The sequence below is a fragment of the Mustelus asterias genome, chromosome 5, assembly GCF_964213995.1.
Source record: "Mustelus asterias chromosome 5, sMusAst1.hap1.1, whole genome shotgun sequence".
Lineage (NCBI taxonomy): Eukaryota > Metazoa > Chordata > Chondrichthyes > Carcharhiniformes > Triakidae > Mustelus > Mustelus asterias.
In genome coordinates, this window is record NC_135805.1 from 64,357,682 (window position 1) to 64,380,746 (window position 23,065).

Sequence of the window (23,065 nt, forward strand, 5' to 3'; positions counted from 1 at the left end):
ATTGACCCATAACTTCCAGAGTTTTTTTTATTCATTCCGTGGGACATGGACATCAGTGGTTGGCAAGCATTTATTTCCCATCCCTAGTTGCCCTTGGAGGGGTCAACCATGTTGCTGTGGATCGAGAGTCATATGTATCCAGACCAGTAAAGATGGCAGATTTCCTTTGCTAAAGGACATTAGTGAACCAGATGAGTTTTTCCGACAATCAACAATGGTTTCATGGTCATCAGTAGATTCTTAATTCCAGATTGTTTTTATTGAATTCAAATTCCGTCATCTGCCGTGGTGGGATTCAAACCCAGGTCCCCAGAACATCAGCTGAGTTTCTGAATTAATAGTCTAGCGATAATACCACTAGGCCATCGCCTCCCCGTTAGATTGCCACGCTCAACAGACTCATCCTTGCTGTAATTACACAGCCCTCATCTCATCCAACCTTCCTCACTCAGGCTGGGTGAGCCAGGAGCTGTGTAGCATGCCCCAGGCAGCATCAGTGCAGAGTAACTGGGATGCAGAGAGGTAAGACAGGTCCCCTTTTTACAGCAGTAGCTACTGTGAAGGGAATGTTTAAATAGACAAGGGAGCAGCTAAATTTCTATAGTAAGTAGTTTACTGGGGGGGTGGGTGTGGGTGATGTCCAAGACCTGGGTGGAATGGGGATGGCACGGCAGCTCCCTTGCGGGGATGTGCATGTGCGAATGTTCTGTGCGAAGCTGGGTCTGGGTGTTTATATAGTTACTCTGGAGTTAGAAGTGTTTCTTTCCAGCCCAGCACAATTATCCAGAGGAATTAGTACTTCTGGACAATTGCAGGGCAATTGACCTTACGGGGGCAGCACAGTAGTTAGCACTGCTGCCTCTCAGTGCAAGGGACCCTGGATCGATTCCCGGCTTGGGTCACTGTCTGTGTGGAGTTTGCATGTTCTCTCCATGGCTGCGTGGGTTTCCTCCGGGTGCTCCGGTTTTCTCCCACAGTCTGAAAGACGTGCTGGTTAGGTGCATTGGCTATGCTAAATTTTCCATCAGTGTACCTGAACAGGTGCCGGAGTGTGGCGACTGGAGGATTTTCACAATAACTTCATTGCAGTGTTAATGTAAGCCTACTTGTGACAATAATAAAAAATAAACTTTAAAATTCCTGTAGAAATTCCCCAGTGCATCACTCCAAATGGGACGGGGAATGCAGAATTTATGGGCCATTGTCTAAGTCACAGTTACCAATTCTGCAGTCCATTTGGTCTGGCTGGGGCCAAATGTTGTCGGGGATACAGTGTTTTACTCTTTACTCCAGTTTTGCTTTGTACTGAATCAAAGTTCATAACCTCATGCACGTTTCTCATCCTTAAGAACAGACATCTTCCCTCTTAAAAAGTGACTGAAAAGGCAATTACTTGACTATAAAACATTTTCAGATGTTGTGAAGGTGTGAAAAGCAAGCACACGTTTTACTTTGTCACTGTTTCTTAGGTTAACTTTCTCTTGTGATAAGGCGCTGAAACGTATAACTGGGTTCTGCTGATGGGAGTCCCAAATGTCACCAAGTTTCTTTAGTGAACAACTAGGCAGATGCACATGGACAAGATTCATACTGGTGTCATCAGAAGTCTCTTCTTTTTATTTTCGCTTGTGCCAAGTACTTGCAAAAGCTGCAAATAATTAAAGAGAGATCAAAAGGGAAACACAGCACCTGTGATCAGTTTGCCGACACATAATGGAGCAGAAACGCTCAATTGGAACCCCCCATGCTGTTATCAATCCAGAACATTGTCTCCTCTACATCTCTTACTGAAAGAATGAAGACACTATCATATCAAGGTTTCTGTCTATTTTCCCATGGTAAGGATTTTTATACATAGCTGTGGGCTTTCACGCAATTTTAATAAAACACAAAGGTAGTTATATGCTAATAATCTAGCTGGCTATTGAAATTTCTCCTTGAAAGACTGAAAACATGTGGCAATTTTCCACACTGTCTCTATAATCATTAACTATTTTTTGGGAAGGAACTGATCTTGATTCTTGGCTGGTGGCTGGCACGACTCGGGGTTTCATAGAAATTTATATAATTCTAATAGGATTAGACAGGGTAGCTTCAGAAAGAATGTTCTCGATGGTGGGGCAGTCCAGAACTAGGGGTCATTGTTTAAGGACAAGGGCGAAATCTTTTAGAACTGAGGTGAAGAAAAATTTCTTCACCCAGGGAGTGGTAAATGTCTGGAATTCATTACCACAGAAAGTAGTTGTGCGATTTTAAGAAGAAATTAGATATAGCTCTTGGAGCTTAAGGGATCAAGGGATATGGGGAGGGGATGGGAGGGACGATCAGGATATTACAAAGAACAAAAGAACAAAGAACAGTACAGCACAGGAAACAGGCCCTTCGGCCCTCCAAGCCTGTGCCGCTCCTTGGTCCAACTAGACCAATCGTTTGTATCCCTCCATTCCCAGGCTGCTCATGTGACTATCCAGGTAAGTCTTAAACGATGTCAGCGTGCCTGCCTCCACCACACTACTTGGCAGCGCATTCCAGGCCCCCACCGCCCTCTGTGTAAAAAACATCCCTCTAATATCTGAGTTATACTTCGCCCCTCTCACCTTGAGCCCGTGACCCCTCGTGAACGTCACTTCTGATCTGGGAAAAAGCTTCCCACCGTTCACCCTATCTTTCCCCTTCATAATCTTGTACACCTCTATTAGATCTCCCCTCATTCTCCGTCTTTCCAGGGAGAACAACCCCAGTTTACCCAATCTCTCCTCATAGCTAAGACCCTCCATACCAGGCAACATCCTGGTAAACCTTCTCTGCACTCTCTCTAACGCCTCCACGTCCTTCTGGTAGTGCGGCGACCAGAACTGGACGCAGTACTCCAAATGTGGCCTAACCAGCGTTCTATACAGCTGCATCATCAGACTCCAGCTTTTATACTCTGTACCCCGTCCTATAAAGGCAAGCATACCATATGCCTTCTTCACCACCTTCTCCACCTGTGTTGGATTTGTGGACTTGCACACCTAGGTCCCTCTGTGTTTCTATACTCCTGATGACTCTGCCATTTATTGTATAACTCCTCCCTACATTATTTCTTCCAAAATGCATCACTTCGCATTTATCCGGATTAAACTCCATCTGCCACCTCTCCGCCCAATTTTCCAGCCTATCTACATCCTGCTGTATTGCCCGACAATGCTCTTCGCTATCCGCAGGTCCAGCCATCTTCGTGTCATCCGCAAACTTGCTGATTACACCAGTTACACCTTCTTCCAAATCATTTATATATATCACAAATAGCAGAGGTCCCAGTACAGAGCCCTGTGGAACACCACTGGTAAGAAGTTTAACAACACCAGGTTCAAGTCCAACAGGTTTATTTGGTAGCAAAAGCCACCTGAAAAGGGGCTTAGAGCCTCGAAAGCTTGTGTGGCTTTTGCTACCAAATAAACCTGTTGGACTTTAACCTGGTGTTGTTAAACTTCTTACTGTGTTTACCCCAGTCCAACGCCGGCATCTCCACATCATGAACACCACTGGTCACAGACCTCCAGCCGGAAAAAGACCCTTCGACCACTACCCTCTGTCTCCTATGGCCAAGCCAGTTCTCCGCCCATCTAGCCACTTCTCCTTGTATCCCATGAGCCTTAACCTTCTTAACCAACCTGCCATGAGGGACTTTGTCAAATGCCTTACTGAAATCCATATAGACGACATCCACGGCCCTTCCTTCATCAACCGTTTTTGTCACTTCCTCAATTGGAATTGGAATTGGATATTGAATTTGATGATCAGCCATGATCATAATGAATGGTGGAGCAGGCTCAAAGGGCAGAATGGTCTACTCCTGCTTCTAGTGTCTATCTTTCTATTATCCTCTCCTCCAATGGTGAATAGAGGATGTTAAAATAGGGAAAGAAAAATAAACAAAATTCACACTCTGACTGTCAGCGTAAGCCAAGCAATACAACTCACTAATATTGGGACGTGTAGTACAACCATCATTTTTGTATTATCATATAAAAACAAGTTAAAAGAGGAACTGTGGCATGCATGTCCACAGAGGCTTGATGCTCTTGAAACAGGAGAGGTTGATAAGGTGGTGAAGAAGGCATATGGGAGACTTTCCTTTATTGGTTGAGGCATTGAATATAAGAATAGGAAGATTATGTTCGAACTGTAGAGAACACAGCAAGAGCACTGTCTTCAGTTCTGGTCAATGCATCATAAAAAGCATTTGATTGCATTCAGAGTCCGATGGAGATTTATAAGGGTGTTGTCAGGAATGGAAAATTGTAGTTACGAGAAAAATATTGAGATAGATGAGATTGTTTCCTTTGGAACAGAGGAGGCTGAGGGGGGATGTAATTGAAGTGTATAAAATTATGAGGGGTCTAGATAAGATTGGATAAAAGTACATATTTCAGTTAGCAGGTAGGTCATAATCGAGGTTAAAATAATTGACAGAAGGATTAGAAGAATGTTGAGGAGTAACGTTTTTACCCAGGTGTCTGAAAATCTCTGTCTGAAAAGGAGATTCACAGAGACAGGAATCCTCATTGCATTTAAAAAAATACACTTGGATGTGCACCTGGGATGCCATAACCTACAGACTAGGAGCAGGAAAGTAGGATGAAGCTGGATAATCCTTCCTCAGTAAGCACACGTATAACGGGTGGGATCTTCCAGCCGACTCACCCCAAGGCCGGAAAATCCCAGCTGAGGTCAACGGACCTTTGCATGCTCCGTGCCTCGCCCAATACAATTCCTGTGGGGGGGGGGGGGGGGGGCGGGATGGGAAAATTCCGCCCAATGCGTCGGATCGTCACCTTCTGTGCTGTGACTGTAGTTATGTTGCTACATTTCACTCCGATTGAATGAATTACATCTGATCATAATTGCTGCTCTGTACATTCACTCACTGACTGAAATAAAACATCTCAATGACTCTTTCCGGCCTAATCTCAGTGACCTTTAAACAGCACGCTAATTGAAAGGTTTAAAAAGCAATGCATAAATAAGGGCATGTGTGAAAGACAATATCCAGTTCATATGCCAAGAGATGCACATTGTTACAGCTGATGGATTATGCCTTTATATAAATAAACACATCAACTCTGTAGGGCTTATATGGTCAATTACCTACAAAAGCATTTACTGCTGACCCAAATTTGTTAGAACTGAGCTGACTATTATAAAAGATTATTTAAAAACTAAATAAACAGAGATATCATCATAGAATTACAAAATGTTTCAATTCAGAAAGAGGCCATTCAGTCCATTGTACCTGTACCAGCCCTTTGTCAATACTGTATAATTAATCCTGCTCCCCTATTCTTGTCCCATTGCAAGAAAATGTTTTTCATGACTTTTGTCTGAATGGAGACAAAGTATAAAATGTGGAACAGGCTTCTTTAAATCACATTTTCAAAAGCCCACCTCAAAACTGCTGATAAGAGAAGCTTCTGGAACACAAGCTTTTATCACAGCAGGGGCGGCGATGACTCCATACATCAGAGGATTGTTTACATCAAAAGGATTGCTTTGGGGAAAGGGGCACAATAAATAAGAAGTAACACTCTGGTGTTAAAAGTGTATGACTGAGGCTCCCCATATCCTAACGGCAAACGATTTGAAACAAATGGCTAAGTTGTAAAATATGAGGCAAATGTTGCATTCAAAAAGAATAATAAACCAGAACGTCATGTTTTGCTCAGTTAGAGAATGAAGAAAAAGAGAGCAGGAATCCTCAGAGGCTTAGTGAAGCTGTCTTCACAATTTCTCACATAATCGGCACAGAATAAATTTTAGACACCAGGCAAACACTCGTTATTCTGCATGGTTGGTGTTTTAAATTAATGATTGTCAAAAATAAATGAAGTGAATTATTAAACATATTACTGTTCCTTACATGCATCATCAAAAAGGATACGGAAAGGATTACCCAATAGTTGGTGAGTCAGCCCAGGAGCTAGGGTTAGAAATTGTTTACGCTGTTATTATCCCTGTCAATATTATTCCCCATTATCCCTGCTCCATAGCTCTTGTAAATTCGCCTCACGATTTCCTTCCTACTACTTGGTTGCCTGTGGTACACATCCAGCAGCTCAATAGTTCCTCTATTGTTCCTTAAGTCTCACCAAATAGGGACTGCCTTTGGCCCCCTCAACTAAATCTTCCATCTCCAATGTTATGACAGTTTCTTTGATCAATACTGCCAAACCACCTTTTCTTATCCTCATCTCTCCTGAATACCTTGTGGCCAATTCCCAATCATTCTTGTCTTTGACCTGGCTCTCTGTTACTGTCACTATATCAGAAACATAGGAACTAGAAGCAAGAGCAGGCCATTCAGCCCTTCAAGACTACGCTGCCATTATGATAATGGCTGATCATTGAATTCAATATCCTGATACCCCCCTCCCCCATATCCCTTAATCCCTTTAGCCCCTAGAGCTATATCTAATTTCTTCTTGAAGTCAGACAATGTTTTGGCCTTAACTACATTCTGTGGTAGTGAATTCCACACATTCACCACCCTCTGGGTGAAGAAATTTCTCTTCGCCTCTGTTCTAAAAGGTTTACCCATTATCCTCAAACTATGACCCCTAGTTCTGGACTCCCCCACCATTGGGAACATTCTTTCTGAATCTACCCTGTTAGAATTTTAGAAGTTTCTATGATATCCATTCTCACTCTTCTAAACTCCAGTGAATATAATCTTAACCAACTTAGTCTCATCATATGACAGACCTGCCATCCCAGGAATCAGCCTGGTAAACCTTCACTGTACTCGCCCTATAGCAAGGATATCCTTCCTCAGATAAGGACACCTAAACTGCACACAATACTCAGGTGTGGCTTCACCAATGCCCTATACAATTGTGGCAAAACATCCCTACACTCAAATCCTCTCCCTATGAAGGCCAACATACCAAATGCCTTCTTTACTGTCTGCTGTATCTGTGCACTTACTTTCAGTGACTGATGCACAAGGACATCAAGGTCCCACTGAGTATCCACCTCTTTCAAGTTATACCCATTCAAATAATAATTTGTCTTCCTATTATTGCTACCAAAGTGGACAACCTCACATTTGTCCACATTATACAGCATCTGCCATGCACATGCCCACACACTCAGCTTGTCCAAATCATGCTGAAGCATCTCTGCACAACTCACCCTCCCATCCAACTTTCTATCATCTGAAAATTTGGAGATAATACATTCAGATCCCTCTTCTAAATCATTAATGTATAATGTGAACAGTTGGGGTCCTAGTCTGGTCGGGCCCAGATTGATCAGAGTCTCATGTGGCTGCTTCGCCTGCAGTTTAATTGCTTTCTTTACCACACTCCTTGTATTTACATACATGCGCTGTAAACCCACTAAAACCGTTTTACATTTCTTCCCTGTCAGTTCCCCCCTCATTCCAACTCCAAGTTCTCTGTGCACCTTGTGGCTCCTCTCTAATATTTCATCCTGCTGCCATCCCACTCCCAAATTAGTTTCAACTCTCACCCACTGCACTAGTTAGCCTTTGAACATGGGCATCGATCCCAGTTCTGTTGAGGTGCAACCGTGAACGCTGAATAGCTTCCTCCCACGTCAGATCTGAGCCACAGGATTCTGAAAGCCTCCATCTTGCACTATTTTATCCAACTATTCTAACACTCCCTTGTGCTTGGTACTGGGAGCAAGCCTAGTTTTAAAAAAAATTTCTTCCCTAAATCCTGAAACTTTAACTGTGGAGCGTCATCCTTTTCCTTCCTATGGCACTGAATCCCACATGAACCCTGATTTATGGTTGTCTCCTTCCCTGGCTTCATAACGGTCTGTGCCTGCTTAGTGATATCCTTTAACCTGTGGTCAGGAAGGCAACATGCCATGTGGGATTCATGTTGAGGGTTGTGGAATCGTGGGCAAAGTTACCTTCGCCTTTAACAATCTTGGCTGATGTGCACCAGTGTAATGTTCCAGTGTTAACTTAGACAGAGGGCTTCATTGATTTTACTAAAGATAAACACCAAGAAATGTTTCCGACAATCTAAAAGGAACTTAATCTGATTTTAAGAATGGCAAAGTATCAGGTTCTGAATTGCTTGAAAAATGCCTTAATAACTGCTTTGTTTTCCAGCTGGATCAAATTTATTCTGCTATCACAGAGCCTGGAAAGCATAAAGCTTATCTTACCTCACAATTCAATTTGCTCTGTTCTAATTGGCTCTTCTTTTGGATTGCTCAAAAAGAAACATTCAAATCAGTTTTGAAAGATTTCCTGGGAAAGCTGCATTTATTTTGGAGGGGGGCCAGAGAGGCATGGAAGAGCTGCGCATTGCTTTTGTCAAGAGACATCCTGAGTCTCTTGACAGTGATGCCCTTCAGTATAATTTATATCATTGTTGTGCTCTGAACCTGGAAATAATGAAGACCAGTGCTGCCAACCATTTTTCCATGGGGACATTACACATTTTGAATAATGTAAACAGGTCACTTAGTGAACGTTGCTCTACTCCAATTCCTCCCCCCCACCCAGCACTGGGTCACTGCAGCACCCTTTTTTTATATATGAATCAGAACAAAGAAAGCTGCCAACCATTTAGTAATGGAATACAAGTCACAAGTGACATCCTTTGTGACTGTGATTATGGAAAACCTCTCCCCCATTGTCCTTCTTGACCTGCCAGCAGTCTTGGACATGCTTGATCACACCTTCCTCCAATGTTTCTCCACTGTCAACCAACTTGGTGGAACTGCATTTGCCTGGTTCTGTTCTTATCTATCTAATTGTAGCCAGAATCTCACTTGCAATGGTTTCTCTTGCTGCTCATGTAGAACTACCTCGGGTGTCCTCCAAGAATCTATCCTTTGCTACCTTCTGTTTGTCATCTACATGTTATGCTACGGCAACATGGTCAAAAGCACAGTGTTAATTATCACAGATTCACTGGACAAAACCCAGCTGTACCTCACTGCCAACTCCTCAACTCCTCCACTACTACCAACTTATCAGACTGCTTCTCTGACATCCAATACTGGATGAGCAGAAATTTCTTCCAAATAAATGTTAGAAAGATTGAAACCATTTTTTTCTATTCATTCATGGGATGTTGGCATTGCTGTACAGACCAGTATTTATTACCCATCCCTAATTGCCCTTGAGAAGGTGGTGGTGAGCTGCCTTATTGAACCGCTGCAGTCCATGTGGTGCAGGAACAGCCACAGTGCGTCAATGTTCCAGGATTTTGACACAGAGACAGCAAAGGAATGGTGATATATTTCTAAGTCAGGTTGGTGAGTGGCTTAGAAAGGAACTTGCAGCTGGTTACTCACATGTTCCCATGCGTCTGCTGCCCTGTCCTTCTAGATGGTAGAAGTCGCAGGTTTAGAAGACCCTGTTGAAAGAGTCTTGAAGAGTTGCGTCAATGATGGATGGAGTGAATATTGAAGCTGGTGAATGGGGTGCTGATCAAGTGGGCTACTTTGCTCTGAAAGCTGCCAAGTTTCTTGAGTGTTGTTGGAGCTGCATTCATCCAGACAGGTGGATAGTATTCCTTCACACTCCTGATTTGTGCCTTGGAGATGCTAGACAGGCTTTGGGGGTCAGGAGGTGTGTTACCCAGTTCAGCTTTTGGTCAATGGTAATCCTCAGGCTGTTGATAGTGAGGAATTCACTATGGTCAACTATGAAAACAAGGTTCGAACAGTCTGCTTTAGCAGACAGTCATCCAGTGAAAGGAATAGAGCCAGTAGTTAGGGAGCAGAGTTTGGAGCAGGCGCTGAAGAAAATGTTCGCAGATGATTACATAATGTTCAGCACCATTTGCGATCTTCAAATACTGAAGTAATCCATGCCCATATGAGCAAGAGCTGGGCAATATCCAGGTTTGGACTGATAAGTGGTAAGTAACATTTGTGCCATACAAGTGCCAGGCAATGGTAATGTCATGGGGTGATGGTTAGATTCTCTCTTCTTGGAGATGGTCATTGCCTGAACTTGTGTGGCACAAATGTTGCTTACCACTTATATTGTCCAGCTTCTGCTCATATGGGCATGGATTACTTCAGTATTTGAAGATCGCAAATGATGCTGAACATTATGTAATCATCTGCAAACATTTTCTTCAGCGCTTGCTCCAAACTCTGCTCCCTAACTACTGACTCCATCCCTTTCACTGGATGACTGTCTGCTAAAGCAGACTGTTCACAATCTTGTTGTCATAGTTGACTCCATGATGAGACTATGATCACTAAAATTACCTCTTTCCACTTTCACAACATCACCCGACTTCACCTTAGCTCATCTGCTTCTGAATCTCTCACTTATGTCTTTGTATCTCAGGACTAAACTCATCTAAGCCTCTCCTGACTGTCTTCCCACATACCAACTTCCTTGAATTTGAGGGCATCCAAAATTCTGGTGCCCTGTCCTTACTCACATTAACTCCCAATCACGTATTACCCCTGTGCTTGCCGATCTAAATTGATTCACAGTCAAGTGATGCCTTGGCTTTAAAATCCACAGGCCCTTTTTCAAATTCCTCCATGGTCTTACTGTTCTCTGTCGCTAATCTCCTCCAGCCCACAACTCTGAGATACCTTTGCTTATCTACTTCTGGTCACTTGATTGTCCCCGTTTTGAATTGCTCCACTATCGGTGACCATGCCTTCAATCACTAAGCTCTGAGATTCTCTCCTATACCTCACAGACTCTACCTCTCTGTTTTCCCTTTACGATGTTTCTTAAAAACTTACCTCCTTTATCATGCTTTTGACCATTTGCCCCAATATTGTCTTATGTGATTCAGTGTCTAATTTTGTTTTATCACACTCCGGTGAAACATCTTATAACATTTTATTGCATTAAAGACACTATATTTGCTGTTGTTTGAGTGTTACAGTAACGCTCAAATTCACTCAATTTCCACTCCTGCATTTTTCTGACAGGATTTCTGGATAGTCATCAGGACCATGTACCTTGGGCATTCCACAGCTATACCCTATCAAAGAGGAATGCTGAGCTAGCTGTAACACTTATCCTGCCAGATACTGATCAAACCTGGCACTTTTCTAGTCTATATGGATCATGTACTCAGTCATTATCTTCATTAGTTGAGTTATTAAGGGAATCTAAAGGTGCATCTACAGCGCAGAATAGTAAGTGAAATAAGAAATACGTTGGATGGTTGCATCTTTGTAGTAAGCTCAGTTTATAAATATTTATTACTTTAGCTCCTATGTATGAACATTTGGGTCACAGTTTCACTCGATTATACCATTATTAAAACTAAATTTGGCAATCCTTAATTACTTGTAAAGTGGAAAGCTAAACGTTCTTGAAAGGAAGGAAGGACTCGCATAGCTTTCTCAGAAAGTAACAACTTCTCTTGCATGTACATTGTCCTGTTTCCCCCACTTATCAGAAGGAAAGAGTTCACACGCTAGATCAGGGGTGGGATTTTCCGGCCACACTCACCCCAAAACCAGAAAATCCCACCTGAGATCAACGGACCTTTGCACGATTCACCCTCCACCCACTACAATTCCAACCTCCTTCCCACCCCCCAAGATTCTCGTTCCCCTCTTCAACAAAACTGGGAGGAAAACAATGTGACAACACCCAAAGCAAACCAGCAGCTCCAATTCTGACATCCAAATCCCAGCCAACTATCATGTTCTCAAATATAAGGATGCAATGCTAAGCTGTCAATACAAGTTCCACAGGGAATACTAATCTCCCAGTGTATGATCCTTGGCTGCTCAACAAGAATGCTCAAGTTGTACTTTCTTCTTTAATAAAGAAAATGAGCAGAAATGCAGATTCATTTCATATTTTAATCTTTAATATTTATAGTGAATAAGACTGTGGGTGGAATTTTCTTCTCCCCGCCCACAGGGGGTTTCATGGCCAGAGGGAGTGGAGAATCTAGTGGCAAGGAAAAAGTCAGAAACCCACCGATGTTAAAAGAGTTTGCAATTTTCCCAATTATGGGATAATGGCAGGTCAGTTATCCCACTGTCTTATGGCATGGATGCCATTTGCGTTTATCAACAGCTCATGAATGTTCATGAAAACATCTGCTTGCCAGAATCTCCTCAAACCTTCCAACCATGTATCCTGCCAGCGGGAAATTATGTCAGCTGCAAACCTGTTTGAAAATTATTAGCGTGCACAAGTCGGACCTCAGTTTGCTCGTGGCTTCAAGTCAACATACACAGCCTTCCTGCCACAGTGTTACACTGGTCTTGCTGCAATGAACAGCACATTGCTGGGGCTATAGAATTGGTCTGCTCCTGCTCTTTGCTGATATTGTGCAGAAGGACATCACTGTGCTGTGTTAATCATGCAGGCCTCCACATTCAGACACTGACCAGTCCTGTGACTGGAGTTGGGGAACACAGGGGTTTCCCGCTCCCACTGGCTGACATTGTTGTCCACAAGGACATTATTGTGCAGTGGTATTCAGGCAGAACTCCACTTTCACAAATGAGCATCACCACAGGGGTGGGTGTGTGGGGTGGGTGAGGAGGCTGAACACGTGGGGTGCAATGGGGAAGGACTGTGCAAGGGCTGTGAGAGGGGAGGAAGGAGCATGATGAAAGGCAGAGTGGAAAGGTGATGGAGGATGAGGAACAATGGAAGGCAGAGGGTGGACTGAGGAAGTGGGAAGCTGGAGCCCGTCAAGGATACATTAAACGCTGACAAACAAGGAGGGGGAGGGGGGGGGGGGGGGTCAAGGGATATTCAGAACTTTACTTTCGCGAGCCTTTACACATCATTATCTTAAAGTTTCACTCAAGGCCAAAGGACAAACAGATCCAGGGCTCAATGTTGCCTTTTCAGGGTGCCAATGCACTGGAGGGGTCAAAGGAGGGAGAGGCAATACTGAGCACAGCTTCAGCAAGAGTCTGAAGGACATGGTCAAGGGGAGCCACTGCATGAGCAGGAGGCACGGCACAGGCAATGGAGGTGACTCACCAGACTTAGGGTAGTCGAGGAGTCTCCTGTTTACAAACAGGTGAGTCACAATTCCAGGCACGTCTGTGCTTGTCCCAAGATCTGGTACATCACATATGCCACATTCTACAGGAAGATCTAACACCCCATAAGGTTAGAGGCTTTGAATGTGACCGCATTGTTCAACTTCTTTGCCTCTAGGTCTTTACAGGGATCAATAGCAGACCTGTGCAGCATCCCCCAGTCTGCAACATACTGATGCATAAAGAAGGTCATAGATGCCACTCACAGGAAGACCCATGATTGTGACAAGATTGCTCTGAAGATAGCCAAGCATGCGAGTTTCACCAGCTCCGCTACCATCTCAAGCTTCCCAAAAGTGCAGAGTGCAATAGATTGCACTCAGGTGATTATATACAGGCTCCATAGCAGCAGCCCCTAATGTTTATAAACTGCAAAGGCTGCCATTCCATCACTGTACAACGGGTGTGTAATCATTGTTTGTGCACGGTAGCCTGGGAGCTGCCATGACTCCTACATCCTGTGTCACTCCCAGGTGCCTGATTTTTGAGGGGCCAGTTTGTTCGCAGAAATAGCTGCTCGAGGATAAGTGATACCCACTGAAACCCCGATGGATGACGCTGGTATGTCACCCTCAGAGTCGTTCCGAGGAGAGGTACAATGCTGCTCACAGCTCCACACTCTCGCTTACAGAACAGACCATAGGGCTTCTGAAGATGCATTTCAAATGCTTGGAGTGTTCAGATAGCTCACTACAATACATTCCCGACAGGGTTTCTCGTATAAGCACAGTGTGTTGCATCCTTTACAATCAGGCAATGTAAAGAAGCAATCCCTTGGTGAGGGTGAACTGGTGGAGGATGGGAGCTCATCAGTGGATGTAGATCCATAGCCCGTGGAAGCTCAGGAGGCTGCTGGGGGACAGTTTGAGCATGATGATGTCATGCAGGAAGACGTGGGAGACGTGCCTGTGATACTCTGTTCACTGACAAGACTCCAGGAAGAGTAACCATAAGTTAGGACATATAACCATGGCCAGAAATCTCCGGTTTTGCACACCCCCACTACCACCCCTGACGAGAACAGAGAATTTGGTGCTCAGCCAAATCTCCATGCACAGCAGCAAGACCGGATAACCCCAGCTGCGGGCGAGAACAGAGAATTCCAGCCCATGTCACTCCCAGAACTTCCGAAAGTTTACCTTTCAATAATCTTTTCCCATTCCCTTTTGTGCCATGATTTAACTTGAGGTCATATTTCAGACGTACTTTTATTCAGTATTTAACATTTTATAGTCCAGCCCACCAATTGCACAGTAATAGTAGCCAATAAAATCTGAATGGAAACATGATTTCTGCCCTCATAAAAACGTCGCAAATACTTAAAACGCAAATTTGAACAAAACCTTACTTACCGACATTCTTGTGTGAGTGTGGGAGGTAGAAACTCTTTATTGACTTTACTTTTAATCCATCGTATAACTTGGAGGATTGACAAAAGTCAACGATGTCTAAAGAAAAACACAGCAGCCAGCAAATTGTATTCCCAAACTCTCCTTTCTTTCTTCAAGCTGGTCTTGGACAATCCAGAGAACAAAGTTACTTTTCTGCACTGATGCTGAATTCATGACTGCCTTTTTTTTGCCATCTATAATAAAGCCAGCTGACCGAGTCAGAGGGAGCACACTTACTTCTGAGCCAGGACTTCAAACCCCACTTCACAATCCTTAATCCATAAGCTCGATTCACCAGTGCAAGATTCGGGGAGCGCTGCGTAGATAAAGATGCTGCTTTTCAAATGTGTTATTGAAGCATGGCCTTGCCGGTTTGTTCAGATGGATAATAAACGGGGCAGTATTTGAAGAGTGGGTAAGTTATCTTGATATCCAACTCTGATTGACATGTTTCTGGAGGCTTCATCCTACCTCCAAGAACCAGACTGGCCCTCCTTAGGGCACACCAAAATCCCACACTAATTACAAAGAGAACTGACACTGTTTGATTGACATGATGTGGAGATGCCGGCGTTGGACTGAGGTAAACACAGTAAGAGCTTTAACAACACCAGGTTAAAGTCCAACAGGTTTATTTGGTAACAAATGCCATTAGCTTTCGGAGCGCTGCTCCTTCGTCAGATGGAGTGGAAATCTGCTCTCAAACAGGGCACAGAGACTCTGCGTCTCTGTGCCCTGTTTGAGAGCAGATTTCCACTTCATCTGACAAAGGAGCAGCGCTCTGAAAGCTAATGGCATTTGCTACCAAATAAACCTGTTGGACTTTAACCTGGTGTTGTTAAAACTCTTACTGTTTGATCGATCCTGTTTGCTTGCTTGTTAGTCAACCAACTTTCTCAATTCTTTATATAATTAATACACAAAAACCTTCAAAGCAAATGGAAAACAAATCACTTTTTAAAAATGATTTTTTCTCCCAGCTTGCTCAGAGCAGTGAGCTGGAGATTTATCTTTAATTTCTGAAGGCTCCAGAACAATGCTGGAGATTTGACAGCCCTACACAAATCAAAAATATCGTCAAGAGGCCTAATCCACCTGTCACCTACCCAGCTGATGACTGACCTGTGACAATAATGATTTAAGACAAGTTTAAATATTGAAGAAAAATAAACATGATACAAACTTCTGACAATGCTGACATTTTATATATATATTATATATTTATATTATATATATAATAATAAAATTCTGGGAGTGCACCGTAACAGCGGATTAAATGCTACTAAAGTTGAGTTTCACATTTTTGTTTGTGCATTTACAGATAACAATGAAGCAACTTCCCAAAGGCGAAACACATGCTTTAGAAAAACAAGACAAAAATCTACCAACTAGGCTGAGATGCCATCCTCTCCATGTAGTCCATCGCAAACTCCACAGCATCTGTTCTTTCAGGAAACAGTACACAGAACATAGCCAGTACTCCCAGGTTGTTGCCATAGATTTCATTCCAACGGGCACTAAAATGTTTAGGATCCCAGGGAGGCAGGTATTCCTTTGGGCTTGATAGCATGATCTGTCCTGCATCCAGAATTCTGTTTGCAATGTGCCGGTGAGTGCCTCTTGCCTTGAGCCGCAGATCCTCCACATCTCCTTTCGTGAAGTATAACATGGGATGACCATCATAATTCCCATTCATGAAGTGGATGCTACCACCAGATTTTTCACTTACAGTGAATGCCAATAAAGAGCAGAACAAATTGATGAAAAATACGACTGGTACGCCATGTGTGTATGTCTTCATCGTGGCATCAGATCCCCAAACCCGACTTCTGACCAAATCATCTTCAATAACTCTGAAATTAAGAAAAGTATTTGTCACAAAACAGAATTGGTACTCCTAAGTCCCTGTTGATGGATATCAGCACCGGACAGGATTAGGCATAGTTGCAATGTCACCCATGTTACAAAGCCTACCAACACTCACTGCCATGATTCAGTTATGAGCAAATTGCCAGGGATGAGCTGGTACCTACGGCAGGTTATCCCGGATGGATCATGGCTTCACGAGAGCAAGGAAGAAAGCTGTAGGCAGTGTGAGAGAAATAGACCATAACGCTGCCACTGCACAGGAATGTTGCCCAGTTAAATCAAACACTAAAAGCTGCTATTTAAGACTAGACACAAGAAACAATTAAATGCTGATTCACACTGAAATGAACTGCTATTATAGTCACACTAGCCATATGTTTATACTCAGCCTCATTCAAGTCAAACCATCCTAACTATGCACTAGGACCAGAGCTGAGGATATCAGTGAGGGCACCGAGCAGGATGGATACTCGCAGCTAAGCACAGAGTTTCAGGTCCAGCCTATATACATTCTAATCTGACAAAGCCCTTGGGGGTGATTCTCCCATCCCGTTGTGTTAATTTATTAGCGCAGCGGGCCAGGAGACTCTAGCAGGGTTTCGAGCAGCTCCTCACTTTCAGGGAGCTAGCGGCCCAATCCCGCTGGAGTGAAGGGGGTCAATCAGGCCCCCAAGAGGGTCAGGCGGCGGGGGTGCCACCCTGTAGCCCCTGGTACTGCCCAAGAGGCAGGACTGTAGGGGGGGGAGGGAGGGGAGGTTGGGATCGGTGAGGGGGGTTAGTGGCTTGACTCGGACATGGTTGCACGGCCAGTGGTGTGGGGTCACGGGGCTGGCCAGTGATCGAGTTGGCCAGCGATATGGAAGCTGGCGGACAGAGGTCACTGCGTATGCACCGATCTCGCTATCCTCCCGGGTGGCAATATGGCCTGCCCACTGATTTTCAGTGTGATTTACGCGAATGCACTCCGCAATGCACAGAGTGTGGGAGATCCATTTTGAAAAAAAAAAGCAGGATTTACTCCAATTTTTGCACAAATTCGGCACTTAGTATTTTTTTGGGAGGATCCCCCTCCCCACCTCCCCTTCGATCTCAACCAGTGTTGCTCAATATGACTCTTCAGTTTGGTCTGGTCCATTTTTTGAAATATCACAAATGAATTGGAAGCTCTGTAAAATAAAAGCATTGCAGAGATCATGACCTAACTGAAATTCTTCAATCACATCACCATCAGTGAATTTACAGTATTACTGACTACAGTTGGCTATGTACATTAACTGTGTTAATTCAGAAGTGGAGATGCCGGCGTTGGACTGGGGTAAGCACAGTAAGAAGTCTCACAACACCAGGTTAAGGTTGGAGAACAGATTTTCACTCCATCTGATGAAGGGGCAGCGCTCCGAAAGCTTATGGTATTTGCTACCAAATAAACCTGTTGGACTTTAACCTGGTGTTGTGAGACTTCTTACTGTACTTAATTCAGAAGGTCATTAATGCGCTAACACAATTAACACTTTTATATGAGGTTTAGTAGTTAATGGTTGTAAGTAAAGTTTAAGATCTTTGAAGAGAATGCATGTCCTCTTTTTTAAAAGAGTGCTATTGAGGTGGAATTCATCCTTCTGCCTCCTATAAAATAACGCTTACTGAGGAGCAATTTTATATTGCCGATCAATACTGATATCTCCACTGGATCTGGTCAGTGTGCATCTGTGTGGAGCAATAGAACAAAGTAGTTTTATTTTTACTTTAGCGTCTTGATTCCCTAAGCCTTTGCCTGTGGAGAGTAAAGCAAAACTCAGCTCATACAGATTCATGAATCAAATTAATTGACATCTTTACTATAAACAGCATTGTTTTCCTATGGGTACATTGATGAGTTCCAGTGAAGACATCCATGAACTACAGCATAGTTCAGATATTGGCTAAGAATGCATAGACTGCCACCTAACAGTTTCAGAGACTCTGCTCTGGATTCTCACCAAGGCAGGGTTTACTAGGGAGCCCTTTAAAAATGGTGGCCAGGACCCGATTCCAAGATTTCCCAACCCCATTCCTGACAAGCCTATTAATTTGCCCTAAACCCGCTGCAGCTCACTAAATAAGGATTCTGGAAACACTCAGGGTGGGGCATTTCAATCCCGACACTGCCAGGCATCAGTGCAGGCGGGACAGGAAAATTTGGAGAGCTCTTGCCTTTTAACAGCTCTCCAAATTTGCTCATCCCACTCGAAACAAAGTCTGCCAGTGTCAGGGCCAGAAAATCTGTCTCTCAGCAGGCAGGCAGCATCTGTGGGGAGAGGAAGGTACGGTTAATGTTTCAGATCAATTATGTTTCACCATAATATTTCAACAGAAGGACATCAGCCAAAAATGGTAACTACATTCCTCAGTCCACAGATGCTGCATGACCAGCTGAATACAGCATTCACACCATTATCTGGTTTTATTTCAGATTTTCAGCATCTGCAATTTTCCTTCTATTTGTCATCAGGACACTAATATTTTGCTTGATTATCATGGGAAGAGTATTCAGATGTACAGGAATGTTTATAGTATACAAGACTGGGCTGTGGATTCTGAAGCTTTAATAACCAGTTTTAACCCCGTATCTGCTGTGGTCAGAAAGAAGCAAATCCAGTGACAAAGGAGTGTTTTCACACCTTCCACTCCTTCCCAGAACCATGATTGGGTTCCCCTTGTCCTCATGTTCCCCCTACCAGCCTCCGTATTCCAAAGATCATCCTCTGCCATTTCCAACTCCTCCAGTGTGATGTCACCTCCAAAAAGATCTTCCCCTCCCCTCCACTGTCAGTGATCTGAAGAGACCATGCCCTCTGTCACACCCTGGTCCACTCCTCTATCACCCTTGTCACATTTGTCTCCTCTCCACGACACCTTCCCAAGCAATTACAGGAAGTGCAACGCGTGTCCTTTTACCTCCTCCTTCCTCACTGTCCAAGGCCCTCAACACTCCTTCCAGGTGAAGCAGCAACTTGCTTGTATGTCTTCCAATTTCATCTACTGTATGCAGTGCTCACAATGCCGCCTCCTCTACATTGGGGAGATCAAGCACAGACTGGGTGTCTGCCTTGTAGAACACCTCTACTCAGTCTGCAAGCATGATCCCGACCTCCTGGTTGCTTATCTTTTTAAATTCAGCACCTTGCACTCACACTCACATGTCTGTCCTCAGCCTGTTGTAATGTTCCAGTGCTTTCAGACAGAGCTGATCTTTATTCTACAATTAACACTCACTCTGGATAAATGCTTTGTTTCTTTACTACAACCATTACCACTCCCTTTGCCTTGTTTTCCATGACAGCTTTGGCATCACTCCCAGATTTTACACTATCCCTTATCTTCCCTTTTGTTCTATGTTCCCCCTCCCCCTTTTCAACAAAGGAAGGCCCCAAAAAAGGGCAAAAGAGTAACAAGGGAGAGAGTAGGGCCTCTTATAGATCAACAAGGTCATCTATGTGCGGATCCACAAGAGATGGGTGAGATCCTAAATGAATATTTCTCATCAGTATTTACTGTTGAGAAAAGTATGGATATTAGGAAACTTGGGGAAATAAATAGTGATGTCTTGAGGAGAATACATGTTACAGAGAAGGAGGTACTGGAAGTCTTAAAGCACATCAAGGTAGATAAATCCCCGGTACCTGATGAAGTGTATCCCAGGACATTGTGGGAGGCTAGGGAGGAAATTGCGGGTCCCCGAGCAGAGATATTTGAATCATCGATAGTCACAGGTGAGGTGCCTGAAGATTGGAGGGTGGCAAATGTTGTGCCTTTGTTTAAAAAGGATTGCAGGGAAAAGCTTGGGAACTACAGGCCAGTGAGCCTTACATCTGTGGTGGGTAGGTTGTTGGAAGGTATTTTGAGAGGCAGGATCCACAGGCATTTAGAGACGCAAGGACTGATTAGGGACAGTCAGCATGGCTTTGTGAGTGGAAAATCATGTCTCACAAATTTGATTGAGTTTTTTGAAGGGGTAACCAAGAAGGTAGATGAGGACAGCGCAGTTGATGTTGTCTACATGGACTTTAGCAAGGCCTTTGACAAGGTACCGCATGGTAGGTTGTTGCATAAGGTTAAATCTCATGGGATCCAGGGTGAAGTAGCTAAATGGATACAAAACTGACTTGATGACAGAAGCCAGAGGGTGGTTGTAGAAGGTTGTTTTTCAAACTGGAGACCTGTGACCAGCGGTGTACCTCAGGGATCAGTGCTGGGTTCACTGTTATTTGTCATTTATATTAATGATTTGGATGAGAATATAGGAGGCATGGTTAGTAAGTTTGCAGATGACACCAAGACTGGTGGCATAGTGGACAGTGAAGAAGGTTATCTCGGATTGCAACGGGATTTTGATCAATTGGGGCAGTGGGCTGACAAATGGCAGATGGAGTCTAATTTAGACAAATGCGAGGTGATGCATTTTGGTAGATTGAACCAGGGCAGGACTTACTCAGTTAATGGTAGGGCGTTGGGGAGAGTTGCAGAACAAAGAGGTCTAGGGGTACATGTTCATAGCTCCTTGAAAGTGGAGTCACAAGTGGACAGAGTGACGAAAAAGGCATTTGGCATGCTTGGTTTCATTGGTCAGAACATTGAATACAGGAGTTGGGACGTCTTGCTAAAGTTGTACAAGACATTGGTAAGGCCACACTTGGAATGCTGTGTACAGTTCTGGTCACCCTATTATAGAAAGGATATTATCAAACTAGAAAGAGAGCAGAAGAGATTTACTAGGATGCTACCAGGACCTGATGGTTTGAGTTATAAGGAGAGACTTGATAGACTGGGACTTTTTTCTCTGGAGCGTAGAAGGCTGAGGGGTGATCTTATAGAGGTCTATAAAATAATGAGGGGCATAGATCAGCTAGATAGTCAATATCTTTTCCCAAAGGTAGGGGAGTCTAAAACTAGAGGGCATAGGTTTAAGGTGAGAGGGGAGAGATACAGAAGTGTCCAGAGGGGCAATTTTTTCACATAGAGGGTAGTGAGTGTCTGGAACAAGCTGCCAGAGGTAGCAGTAGAGGCGGGTACAATTTTGTCTTTTAAAAAGTGTTTAGACAGTTACATCGGTACGGTGGGTATAGAGGGATATGGGCCAAATACAGGCAATTGGGATTAGCTTAGGGGTTTTAAAGAAAAGGGCGGCATGGACAAGTTGGAGGGCCTGTTTCCATACTGTAAACCTCTATGACTCTAATAATAAAACCCATCATATTTCTACCTCCCTTCAGACCCAAAGAAATCATATTCAACTCCAAACATTAATTCTGATCGTTTCCCTACAGATGTGTCCAGGCCTGTGGAGTTTTTCCAGTGCTTTGTGTTTTTATGTTAGATTTCCAGTATCCGCATTCCTCTGCTTCTATCTATTGAATGACAGGTGGTGTTCACTCGCCAATTACAATAAATTCTTGCCCAATATCTCAACTAAAAGACAACACTTGCAGCATTCGCTCAGTACATTGACATAGAAACAAAGAATATAGGAGCAGGAGTAGGTTATTCAGCCTTTCACGCTTACTCCATAATTCAATATGATCATGGTTAATTCTCTATCTCAATGCCATTCTCACAAGCTCTCCTCATACTTCCTGATGCCTTTGGAGTCCAGAAAGCTGTTTATTTTCCATAGAATCCCTACAGAAAGGAGGCCATTTGGTCATCGGGTCTGCACCGACCACAATCCCACCCAGGCTCTATTCCTGAAACCACACATTTTTGCTCTGCTCGTCCCCCTGACACTAAGGGGCAATTTTAGCATGGCCAATCAACCTAACCCGCACATCTTTGGACTGTGGGAGGAAACCGGGGCACCTGGACGAAACCCACGCAGACACGGGAAGAATGAGCAAACTCCACACAGAGAGTGACCCGAGCTGGAGTCGAACCCAGGTCCCTGGCGTTGTGAGGCAACAGTGCTAACCACAGTGCCACCTTGCTGCCCTCTTATACTTCTTAAATACATTCAGTGATTTGGCCTCAACAATTCATCTCCTTCTGAGCGAAGATGTTTCACTTCATCTCAGCACTAAATGGTCTAGGCGTATCCTACAATTGTGACCCCTTGTTCTCGAAACTCCAGCCAGGAAGAACATCATCCCTGCATCCAGTCTGTCCAGCCCTGTCAGAATGTTACACTTTTAAATAAGATCCCCTCTCATTCTTCTAAATTCAAGTGAATACAGGCCTAGTCGACCCAATCTCTCCTCATGCAACAATCCTTCTGTCACAGGAAACAGTCTGGTGAACCTTTGCTGCACTCCCTCCTTGGCAAGCATACCCATTCTTAGGTTACAAATATAACTAAAATCTCAAAGCTTATAACAAATGATTTTGTTAAAACTGAGGACGAAGGAATTCCACATACAAATGTTAATACATTCCTCATGAATATCACACAGCAAAATTTAAATTCATTTTAGTAAGAAAGATGAGGTTACTATGGGCACATAATCTGCTATGTGACCACATTACAATCCTTTCTTCTGATACATGATTCAAATATTTATCATGGATTACCAAGATAATATTTCATTCCCCACCAGATGTGATATCACATTCCCCACCGTCATCAATTATTGCAGGATCTGGACCTGTTTATTTGCCCTTAATCTATGTTTTCATCATTTCAGTGCTGGTTATTATGGACATACATATTTCAAAAGAAATGGAATTATTCCAATGAACCTTTCCAACTATGGTTTGCTGTCACATTTGATGAATAACTTTGCCATCAGTTTATCTACATGTTG

At 43.6% G+C, this 23,065-nt stretch overlaps 1 protein-coding gene across 1 annotated transcript in view; it reads right to left on the reverse strand.

Moving 5' to 3' along the window:
- Positions 1-23,065, reverse strand: part of dse (dermatan sulfate epimerase) — a 101,025-nt gene that overhangs the window by 35,184 nt on the left and 42,776 nt on the right. The window contains exon 2 of the mRNA XM_078212675.1: positions 15,809-16,276. Coding sequence (XP_078068801.1) covers positions 15,809-16,224 — 416 coding nt within the window. The 5' untranslated portion in view covers positions 16,225-16,276. The remainder of the gene's footprint in view (positions 1-15,808; positions 16,277-23,065) is intronic.